This window comes from Danio rerio, chromosome 3 (assembly GCF_049306965.1).
Source record: "Danio rerio strain Tuebingen ecotype United States chromosome 3, GRCz12tu, whole genome shotgun sequence".
Classification (NCBI taxonomy): Eukaryota; Metazoa; Chordata; class Actinopteri; order Cypriniformes; family Danionidae; genus Danio; species Danio rerio.
The window spans coordinates 55,998,587-56,015,557 of NC_133178.1; the positions used below are offsets into that span (position 1 = coordinate 55,998,587).

A 16,971-nucleotide genomic window follows, 5' to 3' on the forward strand; every position below is an offset into this window, starting at 1 on the left:
TTTTTTGTTTTTCTGTAGCGTTTGTTTACGGCATCACAGAATCATTAGAATCCGTGCAACAGACATCAACTGTCTGTGTCCATAGCCTTAAAGGGTAACAAATCACCAAAACACATTTTTTGAGCTGTTGACAGTCGTTTATGTGTCCCACACTGCTAAAAACACTATTAGGACACATATATTTCACTAAAACGTAAAAACTGGTTGTTTTTGCATTATTTCGAGCAAATTTGTACTTCCGCTTTAGAACGAATTTTTGAATCTGCGTCACGGTCATGAGATCCTAGCGTGTATTCCAGCATGTGGACTGGATGTCTGTACCTGGGAGTGCCTTATTACATCTCTAAGTGTGCTGCATTCATTCATGAGTAAGACTTGGTTCAAACCAATCAGCGCGCTCTATTGTGTATGCGGCGCAACTTCATTAATATGCATGATAGCTTCGAAGAGTGTTTGTACCTGTTACAGTGTTTAGACGGCAGAGACGCCAGGTTGTGTTGCCAAAACAAACGTGCAGTGTTGCTTTTATAATTTGCAGCAGTGAAGGTATTGTTTTCATTTTCTGTCTATAAGAGCGCAGCTGGACTCATGTGTGGATTACAGTGCACGCAACGCGCCATAGAAATATGTGTCTAAGGAACATTGTTTACCCGAGAGCTTTTCTCATCTGGAAATGGTGAGATCCGGATTTGCTGCTCGTCTCCTCTTAATAAAGATACAGATTTGGTAAGTGAGCGACCAGTGGTCTTTGTTTGTTCATTCAGAGGCATAGTTAGTTCGTATCATCAGCAGCACTCTTTCAGTGTTTAAAGACGGACCTTAGTCAAATGATTTCTAAGTTACTAAAGTTTACCGTACGTTAACATCACTACAATATTATGGACTGAAAGATCTGCTGTAAATGCTGCTCTCCGAGTGTAAACATGTAAGCACCACAATCATACATACCGTCGTGTAGGATTTTCACTGCATTTTGTGACAGAAACAAAACACGCGGCTTTATGATGTTATCTACCGAGTGTATCTAAGTTTCAGAGAAATGCGGAGGTTTTTTTTCTCTCATTCGCCGTGCGGTAACAAACATTGCATGAAAAATACATGCTTACAGCAATTTCTCGAATCAAATATCTAGTTTGACAGAAGGGGCATGAATGAAATTCCTGAATGAAAGAGCCAAACTGCAGTTAAAGTCCACCATTTAATAATTTGGCAAATAATTTGATTACTGATGTCCATGTAAACACAGTCACTGTCTTTCTCCCCTGTGTGTGTGTGTGTGTGTGTGTGTGTGTGTGTGTGTGTTTTGCGCATGCCCAAACCAAAACTCCCATTTTTATGCGAATTTTTACAACGCTTCCCTCTTTTGCTTCTCCGACACTCCCCCTAAACAGAGCTGGACACGCCCACTTTCCTGACTTTTCCCGAAGTAGAGGTGTGAAAAAACCCTGGTGAAACACGGGGGTTTCATGGCCCTTTAAGTCTGTCAAATGTAGCAAATGGCCTTTGTCAACGTGTATCTGTTCTATGGTACACTCTCAGAAATCAAAGTACGAGAGCTGTCACTGGCGTGGTACCTTTTTAAAAGATAAACATTTGTACCTAAAAGGTACCTATTAATACCTCAAGAGTGTTCCTCTTAAAATGTTTAGGTACAAATATAAGCTTTTGAGGTAGCAATATAGACCCTTGTTGGTGCTTTCACATCTGTAGTTTGGTTAATTTGGTCCGGACCAAGGGCAATAAATGATACATTGTTGCATTTTCAGGCGTCTTTGGGTCGTTTTCACATCACAGTGACCACACTGCTGGCTATGGTCTGAACCAGTTGAAAATAACCAAAATGCAGTCATGTGACAAAATCTACATCACTCATTGGTCAGATGTTGTTGAATACAGTTCTTAAACTGCTTAGCAATTGGTCAGAATTTATGTGCGAAAGTAAACTCCCGCAAGTAAACAAACCGGCAGACACAAAATGTCGCTTTTTACTCTGGAGGGACGACTGCACTGACTGATTGTATCCCTGCTTTAGACAAGCTATACATTGAGAATGAAGCGCGGTCGCGGCTGGAAAACACTGTTTTAATGCATCGCACGTCACTTCAGGAGGTGAATTAGTTTAGCTAAACTGCAACATGGTCATCTTGCGGAAATATTATCAACGATTTGTTGATTACCAAAGATGTTGGTAAAGCACTTTTAACAAATATTTTTCCTCCATATCCTATAATGCACAGCGCATCAGCCTTTAGTTCCAATCGTATTCTCACCAAAAACCAACCGCTCCAGGGTTCGTTTGAAAACTTTTTTTTTTACGCTTTTTTGGTCGGTTTTTGGTGTGCACTCGAGTACGATTTCTGCATTCAAACCTGCCCAAACAAACAATACCAAGAGGGAAAACGAACTCTAGTGCGATTACACCAAACTAAATAAGGCAGGTGTTAAAGCAAGTACACACGTGTATCTTTTGAAAAGGTACCACCCCAGTGACAGCTCTTGTACCTTTATTTTCAATGAGTGTAATATACACACAAATCTAAATTAAACACGACACTTATATAATGTAATAATTACAATAATTATACAAGTGTTAACAGTTGTTTTTTATTTTTTTTATATATAACACATGCTTACAAACAGAATGCCATGACTTGTTGTTTGACATTTTATTTGATCTATATTTGACCTAAAGTGAATGAAAATTCTGTAATTGTTCCTCTGTTGAACCCAAAATAAGATACTTTGAAGAATGTTGGAAATTCATTGACTTCTTTAGTATTTATTTTGCTAATGGCTTTCCAACATTCTTTAAAATATCTTTAGATTTTGAAGCACTTGTATTTTTTTTAGTTTTAGTTAATGCTATGCACATTTTTTTGGTGTACCCGTTAAAATTGTAAGTATTTATGGTGTAAAATCCAGTTAATGCTGAATAAAATAACACACATTTTAAAAATGTATAAAAAGAGGAAGGTTAGTTTTCAGGGACTGTAGTGTAGGGTAATGCACTGCTGTTCTTTGTAGCTCTGAAACACAAGTGAATCTCTATTAGACATTAAACACAGTTCTTCAATTGTTTCGTTAATCAGAATTCTTATTTACCTCTCAAATACTTGAAGTTATTCACTCTTAGGACACACAGGCTCACCCTTCACAATAAACCACACTTCATTGTGCCTGTTCGTAATCTTCATTGGGCTGAAACACGCACAGAAGAACAGATTAAACATCAGATTTAAAGGGAAATTGGGGAACAGAACTGACTGAAAGCTCACGCACACACCTGTTATAGCCCACATTATAGTGGTAGTCTGTCTCATATGTAGCCTGTGCATTGTCCAGCGCTGTCTTCAGACTCTGAGTCTGATATTTGGACACGAGTGAAAACATCCAGCCACCGAAGCTTTTGACGTACACCTTCATATCTGGACTGTCTGTGAAGTATACCTGCAAATAAATTCAATTCTGTATCATTAGATACTATATACAAAATAAAGTTCAGTCCTTTAGGCAAGACATTTAGGGCCCTATCATACACCTGGCGCAAGGCGCATCACAAATGTTATTTGCTAGTTTCAGCTTGACGCAAGTGTCGTTTTGCTGTTTTGCACCACGTTGTTTAAATAGCAAATGCATTTGCGCTCATATTTGCGCCCATAGGTGTTCTGGTCTAAAAAAGAAGGCGTTCTCAGGCGCATTGCTGGTGCGTTGCTATTTTGAGAAACTGACCAAAACAAACCCAGTCTAAACTCCAGTGCAGAGATGCTCCTCGCTTACACACTCCTTAATACACACAAGATGTAGAGCAATATGCAAATATCTTTACATATGAAAAATTTTTAATATTAAGGATATATACAGGATATAATAAGAATATATATATATAGGATATAAATATAAAGGATTAAAATATTACAAAACATATTATTTTCTAGTCAACATAAATATGAAAAATCACTGCTTTTATGTCTTCTTCATCTCGGGAGGCTTTTTCAGTTCATTCATAACAATTTGCTTTTGTATAATGTTGTTATTATTATTAGCAGTATTATTTCTTATATCCATATTTATATTTGTTTTATTAAAAACAAGCTTAGATTTGCCCACCTGCAGGTTTTAGACCATATGGGGCACAGCATGTTTTAGGATATAACTCAGGTTTTTGAGCACACTTCATTATTATTGTTCATTTATTAGTTTGCTGGAAGTTAGAACTGAATTTAGAAATAGTTTTGAAACAAATATTTCCGCTTAACAAGCGAAATGAATTATTTATAGGCTAATGGATGTCTGTGCGTACAAGAAGTTTACCTATCCATTTCTGTTAAAAAAAACTGTTAACTGTTTGCTAGTGAAATGCTCAGTTTTTCCACTTACACTTACTTTATGTCATGTATATAGCAAATGTGCTTATGGTGCGATGCAGCTGACTCTTAAAGGGAATCGGAGATGAGACTCTGATTGGTTTATTCTCAAAAGACACCTATAAGCTCAACCCTTTTAGATCATGCGCCACGGTGCAAAGCGGATTTTCCCGTCCTTAAATTAGCAAAAATGCATTCTGACACGCCCTGAAAGCGTTTGCACCCTGTGTTTTGCGCACTGCGCATGGACCGTCAAAATAGAGCCCTCAGTCTTTTATTCATTCTCAGAGTTCTTGATGTCAACAAATCATTCTTCACTTTCACATATCAGGAATTATATATGTACAATAGTAACAATGACAGTCTTTGTTACCTTAAATATAAAGGCGTTAGAATGTTGGTATCACTTTATTTTGATGGTGCCTTTAGCACGTTTTGATGAATTTAAGTTACACTGCATCTACATGCCAAGTAATTCTCATTAGATTATAAGTAGACTGTTAGGTTGGGGTTAGGGTTAGTGTAAGTTGACATGTAACTTGTAAAGTGTCTTATAGTCAGTTAAATGTCTGTTGAAGGAGCAATATCAGCAGAAATTAAGCAGACTAGGGTTGGGCGATGTCGACCAATTTGGCATTGTACGATGTCTAATGCCGAGTTCAGACTGCATGATTTTCAAAGTAGTCGTGTCACAGATGTTTTCACACTGCATGACTATCTGGGCTAGCGTTTCGTCGCTGCTTTGTTTACACTGCAAGATGGATCGGCGACAGGGGCTTTCACATTGCATGACTTTACTATAGGAAGAATCGCCGACAACTTCGTCCAAACTACGTCTCACAGCCAAAAACACGTAGTATATCTTTTGTTATTAACTACATAATGAGAAAGAAGCCTTTAATGGGGTAGAACATGAACATGTTTGCTCACCTGTGTTTAAAGGGAATTAGCCATTTCTCCTCAACGCTGATAATAATCTAATTTCATTTAGTATGAAACGTCAAACAGACACGGTTGCTCCTGAGTCCTGTCAAACCTCCACTAGTTTTCCTCCATTTTGTGGGTCCAAATAAACCGAAAAGATCGCTTTTAACTTCTCCCTCAGCCTCCCGCTGGCCTGCAGCAGGTATACACACACGCACACACAAGTGAAAGCTGCTCTCTCATTGGCTGTCGGCGATCGCTAATGTTTTTTTCAGTCAAATCTCAATCAATGATTTGATTCGCCGACAGCTCCAGATATTTAGCATGCCAAATATCTCACAGGCATCAGCGACTCATCAGCGATTCTCTCAGATCGCGTCTTTGAAATTTCATACTGTGTGACTGTCACTCACGTGCACGAGCAGCGATTTGCCTGTGATTTCAGGCATTTGTCGGCGATTTCTCAAAACCTGTCGGCGAGCCAAAATCGGGGCTAAAATCACGCAGTCTGAACTAGGCATAACGTGAAACATCACAATGGATGATGACATCGTCATCATAGGCGGAGGTGAATAAATTATATATGAATAAATAATTTAATCATAACGAATTAATTATTTGTAGCCTACCGTATCAACTACCTGACCCGCATGTTCTTTGTTTTACCCATAACCAATTTATAAATACAAATTACCACGTCAACCACTTTTTCTGCGGGAGGTTGGTCGGTAAAAAGATGCACAACCAACAGTATCTGAAGTTTTCACTAAAATTACTAAGTACAAGTGTGAGTCATTAGAGACAAGATTAATTAAATATCACCTTTAACAACTATCGTGAGATCCAGTGGTACATCCTTGATAAACTGTCCGACGTGCACTGCTCTCTGGAGCTCAGACGAGCGCCTGACAGTGTGTGTGTGTGGTCACGTGATATGCGTTTTCAGTGTTTTGGTGTGGACAAAGAGCAGTTCAGAAACGTTGGGTGAAACGCTAGTGTGGACGTGGATCGTTTTCATTCTAAAACGCCATTTTAAAACTAAAGCGCACTAGTGTAAACGGGGCCTAAATAGAAGTCAAAAGCATTAGTTTGCCATTAACACTACAGAGAGGGTTTGGAGAATGACTTACAGATGGATCAGTCGGTCTGGGTGGTTTGCTCTGGTAGTTGGAGGGCAGGAGGAAGCTGAGCACATACACTGACGACTGCAACATGTTCAAGCTCCCGTTGACTTTTATGGTGACTGGCCCGGTCATGTCAATCTTAGCACCTAGAAAACAAGAGTATATAGTGAGTTTACTTAATCTGAATTTAGTAATTTAGTGAATCTCGGTTGACTGCAAAAAACATAAAGGTTCACGCTTTATTTTGATGGTCTGTTTGTTGAATTTAAGTAAAATTGCATCTACATGCTAACTAATTGTTATTAGATTATAAGTAGACTGTTAGGTTAGGGTTAGTGTAAGTTGACGTACTTACAAAGTTTCTTATAGTCAGTTAAATGGCTGTTGAAGAAGCAGTATCAGCAGATATTAAGCATTAATACTAATACTCAAATGGACCATCAAAATAAAGTGATACCAAATAAAGTGTGCATTTCTTACATACGCATGCTGTTTTGACAACAAAATTCCTATCAAATCTACTGCACGGTGACGCTGGTGTACGTGTTTAAAGTGTATGGTTTTAAATCTTTACATGCGTACACTGTATGTGCATGTCGTAAATGCACATTTAAAAGTCCCCATTAAAGCAAAACTTGCAATAACTATTTTTCTAGCATGCAGTGCTAGTGATAACCTTTGTGCACTGTTTAAATTGACTGCCCTTTCGTTATGTTTAGGATGAAACATCCACCGAATGAAACTGCTGTAAAAATGCATCAGATATTTCTTTGCATAAATCAATCAACCTCAGTCCTGATCAAATCTACTATGTTTAGAAAATTAGAGGATTTTAACTCTTTAAATGCTAAGTTCACAAATGATGTCACTGATTTTGTGAAAGAAACACACATGAAGTATTTTAATATAAAAAGTAACTGTGGACTGGATTTTATCACACTTTTGTACATGTGAATGATTAGTAACAGCATTGGCTTTGATACATTGTTAGATTTAATTTTTTCCCCCTAGTTTACTGTTGGTGCCTGTTTTTGCCCCATTGACTTCTACTATAACCGCATTTGATGGTGCATAAATACACAGACTTTGTTTTTGTTTACTCCATGTAGTTCTGAAAGCTAAGATGCATATTTCTCAGACACATCAAAGTGCGTAAAGGTCACTCGCACACTCTCACAGACACACATACACACACTTCATTTGCTGTTATACTCCATATAAAATCCAAAAACGTTTTTTTTTTTTTTTTGCACAGGCCTATCCAAAGGGCTAATGGTGCCAATTGATGATCAACAGTAAAAATTGCTAATTTGACCTCTTCCAGCAGGGAAAACCACTAACAATCAAAAATGCAGGATTATATGGTGTCATGGTTTTGCAATCAAAAAACGTTGTTATAATGGAAGTCAACGACGCAAAAACTGCCACCAATAAATTAGGGAGAAATAAATTAAAATTGATCAAAACACATGCATTCAAGGCAACATTGTTTCACATGTCCAAGACTTTGATAAAAAGAAAATCCAGTCCACAATTACTTTTTATATTGAAAATACATCATTTTGTGTGTTTTTTTTCCACCAAATCAGTGACATTATTTGTGAACTTGACAATTAAAGAGTTAAAATCCTGTAATTTAGTAATGTTGATCGGGACTGAGGTTTATTAACAGATTTATGCAAGAAAAAAAATCTGATGCATTTTGACAGCATTTTAATTCCGTGGATGTTTTCATCCTGAACATAACAAAGGGTAGTACATTTGCTTAGAGTGTATCGCTGAGGTTTAATTTTAAATTTAAACCATTTTCTCAAAATATGTGTCAAAATAAGATTTGTCACATCATTCTGCTAGCTGAAACGCAGTGAAAGTAATGGCCAAATTAGGACTCAAATCACCTCAGAGTGGATGAAAACATCCCCAACAGCACATAAGTGTTAAGGTGAAAAAAGTGAATCCACTGAAATGTAACGAGGACCGTGTCAGTACAGTCCAGACATTTCCCAATCACGTCCTCTCTCTCTTTTTAATTTCTTACTTTATTTCACGTCCTACTACTGTCGCATCTTACTAAAGGCAAAACAAATCTGATGATTTCCATTTCATGACTTGGGTAAGATCTGCTTAGCCATGCCCCTCCAACCATTTGTTTACTGCTAGTAAAAGTTGAGAGGAGGAGTTAAAATAAATAAATGAATCACCCTGCAAGCTTTAATTAAAGAGCTGGTAGATTATTACTCCTCAGATCAATGTTTTGAGTCAAATTGTTTAGTTAAGAGTTAAAAAGTAGAGTTATGATGTACATCCATCCACTTGGTATTGCAGAATACAACTGGGCTTTATTCTGAAATAAACAATGGACTGGATGTAAAGTACATCACGCCTTACTTAAAGGGCACCTATTTTACCCCTTTTTAAAGATTTAAGATGCGTATTTTGTGTCTCCAGAACGTGTCTGTAAAGTTTCAGCTCAAAACACCCATCGGATTATTTGTTATTAATTTTAGAATATTGGGATTTTCTGCTCTGAACACAATGTAGCTGTGTTTGTGGCCTGTCCCTTTAATTCTAGTGTTCCCCACCCATCGTTCCCACATGCCTGTTAGAGTGTGCCTCAATCTCTGCCTCAGCTGCGTCAGATAAACAGCACAGTGACAGACTTGAAAGTACCAGATCTCACATAACATTTGTGAGAAATACTACAAATAGAACTTTCCCAATGATTATTTGATGTATTTGTTGGGGAGTTAATTCAAGTCTTTCTGCAACGATGAGTCGCACACAATGTCGTTACAAAGTTCATGCAAGCACAGTGGACACACACACACACAGTGCACACCTTTAACTTTGCACTGTTTTTGCATGGCAAATGTGGCAGCATACTAATTATTAACTACTGCTGTATGGATATCTGTTATATTAATGTATAAAATAATCCTGATTTAACGTCCACAAACCAGGATTGAAGCATCTTCTTTTATAATTGTACTGACATGCAGCTGTGGTGTTAATGTAAAGATAGTAAAATCGCTGTAATTACAAACATGCACTGTTTTAAAAAAGTTTTAAACTTGTAAAACTCATTCTTGATCACATTTGATGATGATTGATGATCACAGAGAGCTGAACAGATCTTTTAATGCCAGTTGCTTTGCGCATGTCCTGTCTTGTTGATATGATTATACATGTTACTATTAGACAAGTTAACACGCGGCTGTCAATCAATTTGGTGGAAACCGCACTTCTACATCACATTACGGTGGGCCTCAAAATGGGAGGGATTTGGATCCTGTCTTTATATCATTTCAATATAACTGTGGACACATTATACCTACTCACAGTTCTGTCCAAACAGCTTACAAAAGATTATTTTCTTCATAGTGCCCCTTAATAATCGCTAGTACAATCTCAACAGCAATAATCAACAATAGTATTGTAATATTGCAGCATATTCCTGTGATTGTTTCTGTTTTTTATATGTAAAACTAACAGTTTGATCTTATTATAACAGTTCATTTGTTCACTGGTTTTCAGAAACTCCTTAGAGAGACACTTGCCCCCCACAATAGGCAAAAATCTGACCCCCGTGCAGACTCACCAGCCTCGTTTTCTCCGGTGATGTACTTAAAAAGTTTCCTGAATGCTCTTGAAACCGCAATTTCCATGACATAAGATTCAGCTTCTGTGGTCACCCACTTGGCAGCATCATAGTGGCGTACCTGCAGGAGCACATTTCTCATTACCATCATCCCTCTGTGTTTGACCTCATCATTTCATTTCTATTTATTCTTCTTGATTCTTGTACCTCATAATCACTTCCCGCACAAACCAAGTCAAACAGCAAGCACTCTTTCGTCTCGGAGCAGTAACTGGATTCACTAGTGGAGTCTCTGAGAAATGCAAATACATCACATTTAACGTCACATACATGTAGTGCAGGGGTGTCCGATCTCAGTCCTGCAGGGCCGGTGTCTTGCAGATTTTATCTCTAACTTGCTTCAACACACCAGCAAGGATGTTTCTAGAAAGCCTAGTAAGAGCTTGATTAGCAAGCCCACGTGTGTCTGATTGGAGCTGGAACTAAACTTTGCAGGACAACAGCTCTCCAGGACCGAGCTTGGACATGCCTGATGTAGTGTTTCCCAGTTCCTAAAGGCACACCAACAGAACACATTTTCAACCTCTTCCTAATTAAACAGACCTGGGGCCTGTTTCAGAAAGGAGGTTAACTGAAAACTCAGAGTATTTTAACCCTGAAATGAGAGAAACTCTGGGTTTTCCGTTTCAAAATGGCAGGTTTGTTAAACTCGAGAAATCAGGGTAAGTCAAGCCTGTTTCTGAAAGAAAGGTAACTTTAACTCAGAGTCAGTTACTGTGGTAACTTACTCTGTGAATCTAACCTGGTCAGAAGCAGGTTTTATTCTCTAAACTCAGTCTCCTCCCCCTTTTTAAAGATGAAGCAGTATTTCTCGCCTTAGCCTTACGTTTCCACCCACCTATTTTAATGCTCATTTTGGATACGTGCATAAAAACGATTGATAGAAACGTCATGATGCACATAACTTTTTAAAATATGCATAAAAAACGCGCATAACTGAGTAGGATAAACTTTTATTCGATAGAAAATGTGCGCATAAACTACGATGGAAACACTTTTACTGAACAAATTACAGTATGTACATTAAAAAAAAGATCATGATCATATGATTATGAAAATGTGTGTAAATGGACAAACCAGCAGGCTGGGCACACTGTAACATGTCTTAAATATTGTTTTAGTCATTCTAAAATGCCTTTACTGTTTCAGTATTAGTGTATATTATTAATTACCTCCGAACGTCTGGTGCGTGTCAAGAGTCTCCGCGTCTCATGGCTACAGACGCCCCCACGTGTTCATTGTGTTCGAGGCGCAAGTACATTAATTAGGCTAAATAAAGAATTAATTGACGCAGCTTCTTCTACCACAGTAAATTCTGTTTTTACTGTTGATATTTGGTGCCAGTTTAATCAGGAAGTGACAATTTTTTTCTCTTTGACTCGTTGGATGGAATTTTATTCGCATCTTTTATGCAATATTCCAGTTTTGCACAGACATTTATGTAATATATTTGGATGGAAACATAGCTATTGCCTACATTTTAGTCACACACAGAAGAACTGTACTTGAATGGCTTATGCTTTTTTAATAAATAATTAAATTGAATTCACCTTCGATATGCACTGTAACTAGATTAATGGGATTATTATTCTTTCTAAAAAATTATTTTTAGTACTGCTTACCTTCTAAATGTTATATTAACCTCTATCACTTGATCAATAAAAAAGGCAGACACACAAGTGCACTGTTAAATCATTTAAAACTATAAATGTATAAAAGAAAGTTTAGAAAAAAAATATATAAACGTCACAAATTACATTACTTATTTTATTATACTTAAATATTTAAATACTTAAAAAGTTAAATTAGGCATTAACTTGAGCAGCTGTTTTCCCACGCTAACTGTCTCTTCTTCACTGATGGTTGCTTCTTTTCAAATATATACACTCATATTTGCTATAACTTTGCATGAGAACATCAAGTTCAGCTGGAGAAAGAAATGGTGATCTCTTTTATAAGATATTGCCATAGTCACTCGTGATGTCTGCGCTCCATTGATAATGCCTTTTTAAAGTCACGGTGTGCGCGCTTAACTCTGAGTTGGTCTACTCGAAGTTGATTGACCCAACTCAGATCAGCTAATCTGAAACCGAAAACTCGGGAGTTTTTAATCTCTCGGTAAATCAACTCAGAGTTCAAGTTTAAACTCTGAGTTGTTTGAACCTCCTTACTGAAACAGGCCCCTGAATAAGTTCATCAGAAGATTAGAAAAGACTCCAAAACATGATATTAATGAGTCAGATAAGAGAGACACACAAAATATGTACTGCTGGTGTGCCTCCAGGAACATGGTTTGGTGTAGACGAACATGGAGCAAAGTAACAAAAAAAAAATAGAATCTCACCCAATTCTTCCATCTACAGTCACTGCAATGAGCAGCACGATCACCCCTGTCAAGCCAATCCTTAAAAACATGAAAGCAGAAAGAATAATCTCACATCTAGGATACTCCAGCTTGTTTAAACTGCTTTAAATGGTGTTTTTGCAGCAGTGCAGGAAAGTAAAAGCTTCTGTACTCACATGTTGCAGAATTTTGTAGCTTCAGGCTGAGCAGAGAGGAAACGTGTGTATGTGTGCCTGCAGGCTGATACTTATACTGTACATGCAATGTTATGAAATCTGCTCCCGCCTCCAAAACACACCCCAGCTCTGCTGTCATATAAGCACGTTAAGTAAGAGTTTTCTAACCACTAGGGGCAATATTTCTTTCTTTCTTTTTAAATCCCTGTTGTGTAGTTTTGTAACAAAAGAAAAAAATCACTTTTTATATGTATGTTTAATGTCAAATCACATTTTTATATGGTAATTATCTACTTTGAAAGTAAAAACATAATTTTTATTGGTAAAAAGGGTTTTATTAAGGTATAACAACTTCCGGAACCAAACTGGACACTTAAAAGCTATGAAAATATTAAGAGATCACTTTAAAATGATTTGTTCAATCAGTCAGTTACTGTAAATCTACAAAATGTATTACTGTAGCTATGGGTTTGACTTTAATTTTAATGTTTATATATATACAGTGTTTAGGTACACCATACCCATATCTTGTTGGACCCCCTTTTGCCTTCAGAACTGGCTTAATCCTTTGTGGCATAGGTTAAACAAGGTACTGGAAATATTCCTCATAGATTTGTCGGCTGATGCGAATCTCCTGTTCCACCCCATCTTAAGGTGCTCTGTTGGATTAAAATCTGGTGACTGTGAAGGCCATCTGAGTACAGTGAACTCATTGTCATTGTCATGTTGATTCACGCTTTATGACATGATGAACGAGTGGTTATTTGAGTAACTGTCGCCTTTCTATCAGCTGAAACCAGTCTGGCCATTCTCCTCTGACCTCTGGCATCAAGGCATTTGCGCCCACAGATCTGCCACTCACTGGATATTTTCTCTTTTTCAGAACATTCACTGTAAACACTAGTGATGGTTGTGCGTGAAAATCCCAGTAGATCAGCAGTTTCTGAAATACTCAGACCATCCTGTCTGGCACCAACAACCATGCCACATTTAAAGTCACTTAAATCACCTTTCTTCCCCATTCTGATGCTCTGTTTGAACAGCAGCAGATCATCTCGACCATGTCTACCTAAGTTGCTGCAATGGGATTGGCTGATTAGATATCTGCATTAACGGACAGGTGTACCTTATAAAGTGGCCGGTGAGTGTATATGTATGTACAAATATTTTTGTATATACATGTGGTACCATTTAATTGTGATTTTTAAAAATTTTAAAGAATAAAAAATATTAGTCAGAATATCTAATGTTTAATTTATGTGATGATCTTGTTCATTTATAAAATGTTAATGTGTTGTGTAAGATATAATTGATATGGTTAGCATTTCTTTGAAATATATTAAAGCATTCTTTTAAAGCAAGCTTTTGACTACAGACTGACCACAGCATTGTTGATAGCTGAACTTGACGGTCATCCAGATGTTTAAGTAGGCTAAATGTCAAAATTCCTTAACTTCTTGGAGCAGACAAGGGATATTTTTTCAGGTGGAAAATCTTTACTCCTTTTCTACAAAGATTATAGCCTAAATACAGTTATAGAAATTAAATGTAGTCCCTTTTGCTTTTGAGTTGTATTATTTTATTGACCACAATGATTGATTCTAAATTAAAAACCTAGTCCGTGTATGTGGCCCAAAATAATACTGCAATCAAGATTTATATGAGGAAATAGTTACGAAAACATGTTCATTCAGACATCAGACAAAGATTGTCCAGTTTGGCCTTGATGCTATCTTAGATCTATTCTTTTGGGCTTTGTGATGATTTAAAAGGTGTTGGGTGTTGCCTGGTTTCTTGTTTCATCAATTGTACAGAATTATATTATTAGGTACATTTCCTGCTATTAACAAACTATTAACTCAAGACTTTTAGCTCAATAAAGAACTAATTTGCTGCTTATTGATAATCAGCAACGTAATAATTGGGTTTAGGTATTGGGTAAGTTAATAACAAAAGACCATATACACTCACCTGCCACTTTATTAGGTACATCTTATTAGTACAAGGTTGGACCCCCTTTTGCCTTCAGAACTGCTGTAATCCACCGTGGCACAAATTCAACAAGGTACAGGAAATATTCCTCAGAGATTTGGGTCCATATTTACATGATAGCATCACACAGTTGCTGCAGATTTGTCGGCTGCACATCCATGATTCGAACCTACTGTACCAACCCACCACATCCCAAAGGTACTCTATTGGATTAAGATTGGTGACTGTGTAGGCCATTTGAGTACAGTGAACTTCTTGTCATGTTCAAGAAACCAGTCTGAGATGATTCATGCTGTATGAAATAGTGCGTTTTGCTGCTAAAAGTAGCCATCAGAAGATGGGTACACTGTGGTCATAAAGGGATGGACATGGTCGGCAACAATATCAGGTAGGCTGTGGCGTTGACACAATGCTCAATTGGTACTAATGGGCACAAAGTGTGTCAAGAAAATATCCCCCCACACCATTAAACCACGATACAAGGCAGGATGCCTTTCATGTTGTTGACACCAAATTCTGACCCAATCATCCGAATGTCGCAGCAGAAATCCCGACTCATCAGATCAGGCAACATTTTTCCAATCTTCTATTGTCCAGTTTTGGTGAGCCTGTGTGTATTGTAGCCTCAGTTTCCTGTTCTTAGCTGACAGGAGTGGCACCCTGTGTGGTCTTCTGCTGCTATAGCCCATCCTCTTCAAGGTTGGACGTATTGTGCATTGAGAGATGCTCTTCTGCAGACCTCGGTTGTAACGAGTGGTTATTTGAGTTACTGTTGCCTTTCTATCAGCTCAAACCAGTCTGGCCATTCTCCTCTGACCTCTGGTATCAACAAGGCATTAGTACCCACAAATCTGCCACTCACTGGATATTATCTCTGTTTCAGACCATTCTCTGTAAACCCTAGAGATGGTTGTGGATGAAAATCCCAGTAGATCAGCAGTTTCTTAAATACTCAGACCAGCCCGTCTGGTACCAACAACCATGCCACATTCAAAGTCACTTAAATCACTTTTCTTCCCCATTCTGATGCTGGTTTGAACTGCAGCAGATCGTCTTGACCATGTCTACATGTGTAAATGCATTGAGTTGCTGCAATGTGATTGGCTGATTAGAAATTTGCATTAACGCGAAGTTGGACGGGTGCACCTAATAAAGTGGCCGGTCACTTTAAGTACTATATAATTTAATGACTACTAATAAACCGCCAATTATATCTTAATATTGAGCAGATAATAAGCCAGTAGTTAAAAATGGAAATTACTTAAACTAAGGTTTTACCAAAAATCAATTTCACATCTGTTCTGATTATATACTGTTATGCAAAGGCATGATTACGCATATTTATGATGTAAAAGCAAGAAGAAAAAAAAAAGGTCAGCTCATTTAATCTATATCCATCTTTTTTATTTTGGCATATAAATAGAAGGTTTAACAGTTTGTCTTTGGTTTCGTCTCTGAGCTTTACATTGGGGAAATATTAGAGGTCATCATGCTACATTTATTTACAAATGACACGTGTGTTACGTAAAGCTGACATAACAGTGAATGTTTGCAGAGGTCTGATTTTTTTACCTTCTTGAGTTCCAGTGTGTCGTTAGTTGTGTAAAGTGTAAACTCAAAACACAGGATTTCATATGTCATGCCTGCTGGGACACATAAAACTGGAAACACTTCAGGAGATTGAAAGTTATAATATCATTGGATAGATTTTACATGAATGCATTGTACAATCACTCATTCATTTTCTTTCAGCTTATTCCCTTTATTAATCTGGGGTCACCACAGCGCTGTACTGGGAAACACCCATACAGACTCCTTCACGCTTATACACTACGGTCATTTTAGCTTATTCAATTCACCAATAGCGAATGTCTTTGGACAGTGGGGGAAACTAAAGCACCCAAAAGAAAACTCACACGAGCACGAGAAGAACATGCAAACTCTACACAGAAATGCCAACTGACCCAGCCGAGACTCAGTAATACCAGTAATAAACTTAATATTTTATTGATGAAAATAAATTATTTTAGTGGAAAACTTTTCATCCTGAACTGTTATGCTTTGTAAAATAGATTTATGAAAGATGAAATTAATGCATTAGACAGACAAAATCATTACAAAAAACAAATAATATTAATAAAAAAATAATTATAAGGTTTCACAAGGGTTAAAATCTGTCCATGAGTCTTACATGATAGTCTATTATTATAGAGTCATTCATTCTCACACCCTTAAATGCTGCACTCAAAAAGAGACGCTCGGCTGCTCCTTGTTTAATGAAGTATGTTTCGACCTTCCGCCATTCATGTGTGACTTTGCAAAACAAGAGCTTATTACAAGGCGGTGCTGCTGATTGCTAGATTCTGATTGGTTGACATTGATTGTTATG

General features: G+C 37.4%; 1 protein-coding gene across 1 annotated transcript; it reads right to left on the reverse strand.

Moving 5' to 3' along the window:
- Positions 1–2,585: 2,585 nt before the first annotated feature.
- On the reverse strand, positions 2,586–12,637 carry soul5 (heme-binding protein soul5). Its single transcript, XM_001921984.8, has 8 exons — positions 12,591–12,637; positions 12,415–12,474; positions 10,218–10,302; positions 10,011–10,131; positions 6,419–6,558; positions 3,284–3,447; positions 3,103–3,198; positions 2,586–3,026 (listed from the first exon to the last, which is right to left on the reverse strand). Coding segments are annotated over exons 1-7 (651 nt in total). The 5' UTR covers positions 12,593–12,637; the 3' UTR covers positions 2,586–3,026; positions 3,103–3,119.
- Between the last annotated feature and the right edge of the window lie 4,334 nt (positions 12,638–16,971).

Bases quoted from the DNA above. Each gene is read 5' to 3' on its own strand.
- soul5 (XM_001921984.8), bottom strand. The intron at 10,303-12,414 runs GTGAGATTCTAT...TGCATTTCTCAG, and splicing joins ACTGTAGATGGAAGAATTGG to AGACTCCACTAGTGAATCCA. The intron at 10,132-10,217 runs GTACAAGAATCA...GTGCTCCTGCAG, and splicing joins GTGCGGGAAGTGATTATGAG to GTACGCCACTATGATGCTGC.